Genomic DNA, 6,572 nt, shown 5'->3' with positions numbered 1-6,572 from the left:
TTTGGAATCCATTCAAAATCTCTGACTGGTCAGTGTAAAACCCTCACATTTGGTGACAGAAGTGAGATCTTACCAGCCAGGAGTAAGATAAACAATAAACTATTTCAGTAAGAGTGACTTAAATTAGTCATGTTAAACACACTTAATGAATTAAGTTATTAAAACTTAGTAAATTGAGTTAGACGATTGTAAAAAAAAAATTTGACTTGGTCAGACATAGGATATGAAACTGGCATTGAAATCTATTGTTTCAAGTAAAGTTAAAGTAAAAAGTTCCTTTTAGTTTATTTAAGGTAGTTAGATTTGTAACTTTTAAGTTAATTGAACACAAAAAAATAAGTAAATGAGTAAGTAATGAATTAAGTGAGGTTATATAAGTTAAATAAGGCCACAAAATGAACTACAGCCCAAAACACGTTTTAGAGTGTAAAGTTGTTGAACTATAAGGTGAGACAATTACAGTTTTGCTATGTGTGAGCAAATTTTAAGGGAGACACAAAATCTGTTATGAAATATTTGCTACAAAGTTTATTTTTGCCTGAAAATTGCACACAATATTTCACTTTCATAAGAATCTTACAATGGACAACATAACACTTTCCAAACAAAAACAGGTTTCCATCATGGCAGCTCTAAAGGCCAAAATGGATTAAAATGCAAAAGTCTATAAATTGAAAAGCGCAACTAAGCTATAATCATCTATTGTAAAGATATATGTTTAAATACAAATGTATAAATGTACTTATACATTTATACTTAGAAATGCTTGAGTTTTATCAATGTACTGGTAATTACATACTGATCAATGTTCATTGTAGCTACCAAAGGTCCAACATACAGTTCATGCCAATTCGTGCAATTATGTTATATTCCAAACTCAACTATTGTCAAAGCATACTGCAGTATTGAAAAAGCATCATATTTGTGTTTTTGAGACCCTGATCGGGATTCTTCCATTTGTTTGAGGGTGTTTCCAGTCTCTCCATCATTAGAAACCACACCGAGTCTGAATGTTGCAGATCTGTCTGAAGAATCTGCTACAGGGCTCTCACTGGCCGACTGACCTGGTGTGACATCATTAAAAGAGATTTAAATGTATCAGTATTCATATATACTCCACATTGTGAAAATCTTAATTGCAAGAACTCAAACTAGATACACCAAAAAAACAAGTTTGCTCCAAAACTTTAGAATTAGAGAAAGAAGCAGAAAGTTGATGAGCAGAGAGGATGGAGAGATTATTTGGCTATTCTACAAAGTTAATTCCAAACTTTATTTGGAAAAAAAAATATTTCTTGAGTAGTATAAACCTCCATATTATCCAGTTAATCTTTACAGATTAAGATTGCTACTCACCTCTTGAAGCTCATGTGCTGTTTGCTCTGGTTTGCTTTTTCTTTTACCTTGAAAATAAAATCAAAATATTTGTTTTGGATTAGACAAGCAATTCACTTGTCCTAGTAGTCCTGAATTTCCTTTCTTGTGTTGAATGGCTTTGAAACAAAAATGTCAATACTCAAGACAGGGAGCCATAGCAGGTATTAGAAATTGCAATGTCTCTAGATGGCTTGTTTTATTAAATGCTTTAACTCTCCATTACTTTAAAACAAATAAAAAAATTGCCTTTAATCCTAAGAGTCAAAAAACTCTTTAGAGATTTTAAACTGACTGCTTTGATTTTTCCTCTTCTGTGTTTTTTTAAATTCATTAAACATCAACTTATGGATGTATAAACATTTCTTAAATGCATAGTTTTATTCCTGTTCTTCACTTTTTCTTTTTCATTCCTTTTTAAAATCAGCAATGTCCCTTAAAACGTCTATCTACAGTGCTTTAGTTATTTTAAAGGCAAATTTAAAAGAACTTTTTTTAGTCCAAAGAAAACAAACAAACTGAAACTACTTAATAAAAAGGCATAAATATCTTTAGTATGTCTAGGATTCATAAATAATCCATAAACAGAAGAAACATTACATTTTGTAATTTTTTCCTCTTTTGAACTCAGGGAAGTTTTTTATATATACGTATATATAAATACATAAAAAAAACTCATACTTACATTTTCTTACAACAGCAGTTAAAATGCAAATTACAACCAGAATTGCAGCCAAGGTTATTCTTATGATGTTGATTACAACGGTTTTATTGTAAGCTGTAAAAAGAGAATAAATACGTGAAATTTTCATGTTATGTTAAATTTGACATTGTGACTGAATTTTCACTGGAAAAATAATAGATAAAAGAAATATGAGTAAATAAATACTATACATTAAATGTCCTTCTAATGCTTGGAAATTTATACAAAATGATAAGAAAAAAAATTAAAGGACAGAATTGCCAGATACATTTTTTTCTCACCTCAGCTAAAATATCAAGATTGATGTTTTTTATTTTTATATGCAACATAAAATGTCCAATTACAATGTGTATCACAAGCAAAATAATTCTTTAAAGAAATTATAAACAGCTTGCATTGGTTATTGAGTTTTATGTGTTTTGTTCATAGTTTCAGTTCATAATTATGCAATATTATTTTGGTTTTACAATGTAAAACATCTAACTTCCCAAAACTTCAAGTTCAAAAGCACTTGAATCTTTTCCTTAAATCTTACCTGGTGGATTTTCACAGAGAGGTGAAACATTCTTTTCATCCTTTTCCCAGCTCACTTGATTGCTATGGTTACAGATGATGGAGCTTTCCTTTACAGAGATCTTCAGAGATGAGTCCTTCTGGTGTGTTTGATCCAGTAAACGGCAGGTTTTATTTTCACATTGAAAAGTTCCATTAATCTGAGAATCCACTGTTTTACACGTCACAGTGAAGTTACAGAAACTGGAATTAATGGGCGTCACTGTTAGATTCACTGGAGACACTGGATCTGATCAAAAAAGATTTGATTAGTTTCTAAACAGGCTCTGCAAAAGAAGCTAGAAACAATTTCAAAACAGGAAGCAATCAAGAAGAAACTTACCCTGGACTCTGATTGTGTATTCAGCAATAGTTTTGTCTTCTCCTCCACTTATTATTTCCTTATAGTTTCCAGAGTCACTGTGTTGCATATTTCTTAACAGCAAAGAGTAGTTTTGTTCAGAAAAAACAGTTCTTTCTGCGTATTTGATGAAAGGCTTACTGCCATGTCTGAATTTCACAAGACTGAGAGTGGTGTTAAACTTCCAAATCAAATCTTCATTTTCTCCAAATTTATTTGTCTTTGCTTCCAGTAGAAGGTCCGATCCAGACCTCACAAACCGATTTTCGGCACCTGAAAGATAAAGTTTATTTACCTTTTAATAATGGAAACAAAATATCTTGATCAGTATCTGGAAAATCCTGACTGAAATTTTAAAGCAGCAGAGCATGGAGGAGGTTTGTAGCGTTAGCACTAGATGCTGTTGAGTGTTACAAGTTCTGTATGTCAATCAGAATCAACACAGAAAGGATTCATCTAATTTCATTATTTACACGTCTTGTATGGATAACTATCATTATATTTGCACAGCTGTCTTATTATACCTAATTTTATTTATATTCCATGTTTAATTATAAACACACAAGACAGAAAGCAATTATGGTTTCCACTTTATTGAATGCAAGTTGTTTAGTGAAGATTTTTTGAATTGAATTTAAAACAAATTTAGATACCTCTAATTTAAATGAGCTGCATTAAATTTATATAAAATTGAAAGGGGTTGAATGCAAATGCACACCATACTTTTCTATTACTTGTAAAATAACACTTTTGCCTATTTTATCTACCCTAATGTATGTTTATCTACCACATAAAACATGTTATTTTATATATATCATATATAATGTGATGAAATGTGAAAAAAGATGTGAGTACTTTAGCACGGTATCGGAGCAATGAGTGACATGTTGGTGGCATCTTTATCAGGATCTCTGTCACTAAACCAACACAGAGACGACTGTGTATAGAGAGACCTTTACATCCATTTAAATGCAGTAACTTCACTGTCAGTGTTGGGAGGGTGTCAAGTTTTGCACTTTAAATATCAAAGCCTGTTCCTCAAAAACTTCTCTCACACTCTTTGATTTCAGCTATTTATGATGCAAAAGCAGCCATGACAGAACTAAGTCTACGACTCATGTACTACTTCACACTATTATCAATTCATTTATTTATTATTTACACAGGGAAGAAACTAATTAAGATCAAAAGTTTGTCCTGGACAAAACACACAGCTGCACAAAAAGACAAAAATACACCATGAAATCTCTGAGAGGCAGCAAAGAGCTCTGTAAGAAACCCAACTCACTGATCTCAACCAGATCTATGAGGCTCTCTGTCAAAGCAGCGACACAAACATCATCCACAACCAACATACTCCTGCTGTCCTGCTTTCAAACACTCCAAAAGTCAGAAGAGAATATTGAAAAGCTTTTTTATCCCAAACTGTGAAACTAATAAACAAGCACATGTCAACCACCTCTTGCTTTCTTTTCGTCTTCTTGATCTCTCCACTGAGCCTTAGCATTTTAGAGACAGTTCAGCAAATTATACTTTAGTTGTACTTGTCCTGTACTTCAGAGCACAAACAGATGCTAACTAAAGCATTTCTAAAGCTGCATAAGGACAATAATAAATCTAAATAAACTAAGTCAACACATTTAGAACATAAACTCCAAAAGTTGAGCTCAAGGTCTTTGCATTGCGACACGATACTGCATCAACCTGCAGTCAGAAAAAAAACTATTAGCTATTAGCACGCCAAAAATAACCAAACAGAAATTACATTACATTTTTCACAATAAACATATATCTTGACAGCTGAACTTTGCTTCAGTAGTTTTTCTTCTAATGTACTTTCTACAGCTCCACATTTTTTTATTGAAATGTTAGCTTGCCACAGCAACTGTTAAACACTTTTTGGAATAAATAACATATTTTACCTTCAACCGAATCCAGCAAGGAGATGAGAAAAAGTAGAACTACCACTGCCATGGCTGTGTGTCGACTCTGTAACATCCAGAAGTACAACGTCTATTACTGAGGCACAGTTTCCTCTATTCTAGGTGGAGACGTTAAATTAAAGTAGACACATCCAGTAAATGTTGTCTCATACTCCTCATCCACACACACACAGACATAATTGGCTGTTTTGGCTTCTCTCTCCCAGTTTTAGTCTGTGAAGCAGATGTAATATCTACTTGTAAGATTAGACTTAAAACTTTATATTTGATAAACCTTTCAGTTAGTCTTACTCAGGTTTTCCTCAGTTATCTCTGTAGTTATGCTGCTACAGACTTAGCATCCTGGATTTTCACATTTTCTCACTCTGCTACATTTTTCTACCACTCTAATTTTGCATTATTTGCTTTTATTTAAGCTTTTAACTTTAAGTTCTCAGTTGTAGAAGCAGCTGGAGGTTTCTTCCTGATAATGGAGAGTTTTTCCTCTCCACTGTTGCTGCATGCTTGCTCAGTATGAGTGATTTCTGCAAAGTCAACAACACAATACCAGCTATTATCCACTTTCACTACATTCTCATCCAAGAAGATTGAATCCTACAAGTTAATGACTTGATGCAATCTGATAAATTCAACACAAATAGAAAACCAACAGTAATGACATTAAAAACACAGAACTGAACTGATACTTTAATGTGATGATTTTATTACTTATACTTACAGTTATACTCTTTAGAAATGTATCACAGTTTTAGATATTTGCTAGTTTTTTCTCCTTATGCTCATTATTATCTGTTTTTTACAATGTCACTGGGTTTTGGATTAAATTGAAACTTTTTGGAAATTCAGTTTTGATTAAATGAAACCAAAAGACCCAAACCAAATGCAATATTTAACAATAAGCTTTATTAGACCAGTTGTTAAAGAATTACCTCATTTAAAATCTGAAATTAAAAGAGCTGAAAGAAGATACACCACACCTCGTTCCTCTACACATTAGCTTTATAAGCCATTCTTATCTTTACATTCTTATATCTCATCCCTTATCGTTCAGATAATTTCATATTTATTTGTGTAGAAGGAGTTTTTGCTTTTATTTCACAGAATTAGTATCTCCAACAATTCTTTATGCAGTGATTGCATCTAATGCTTACAACAACCAGACTTTCTTCCTTGTTAAAGGCACAGATACAACATCTCTACATGAGTATTTACATCCACTGGAGTTTGTTCATTTGCACGTCGTTGACAAAGAAACAGCAAGTTTTTAACTATCTTTTTAAATTTACAGCAGCTGTAATGAAGTTGGTAGATATAAACTCAGAGTGCTTTCAGTGGAATATTTTACAAATGGTAAGGTTTGACAAATTGTCAACTAATCTACTGAAGGTACAAATAATCATTATTTACTTCAATAAAGTGCTACAATGTTCATTTGATACAGAAACAGATGTCATATTGAGGTTTAACACAAAAATTACATTCATCACTAACAGATAGTTTCCTATGCACCATGAGGAACTCTAAAGTTGAGATAAAAAATTTCTCAACAGTTTACACGGCAAAAATTTTAAAATACTAATTAGATGCTTAGGAGGAAGTTGAGGGTGAGACTTTTGAGCTTGGTGCTACTTTTTCTTAC

At 32.3% G+C, this 6,572-nt stretch overlaps 1 protein-coding gene across 1 annotated transcript; it reads right to left on the bottom strand.

Annotated features, from left to right (window-relative positions):
* Positions 1-520: 520 nt before the first annotated feature.
* Positions 521-5,085, bottom strand: LOC122841136. The gene is made up of 6 exons (XM_044134180.1): positions 4,913-5,085; positions 2,973-3,263; positions 2,613-2,879; positions 2,060-2,152; positions 1,357-1,403; positions 521-1,064 (listed from the first exon to the last, which is right to left on the bottom strand). The coding sequence occupies exons 1-6, from the start codon at positions 4,986-4,988 to the stop codon at positions 1,038-1,040; spliced, it is 801 nt and encodes a 266-aa protein (XP_043990115.1). The 5' UTR covers positions 4,989-5,085; the 3' UTR covers positions 521-1,037.
* Positions 5,086-6,572: the final 1,487 nt, after the last annotated feature.

Source organism: Gambusia affinis, linkage group LG12, assembly GCF_019740435.1.
Source record: "Gambusia affinis linkage group LG12, SWU_Gaff_1.0, whole genome shotgun sequence".
Lineage (NCBI taxonomy): Eukaryota > Metazoa > Chordata > Actinopteri > Cyprinodontiformes > Poeciliidae > Gambusia > Gambusia affinis.
The sequence above is the reverse complement of the archived record's forward strand: the minus strand, read 5'-3'. Positions and strand labels throughout refer to the sequence as shown.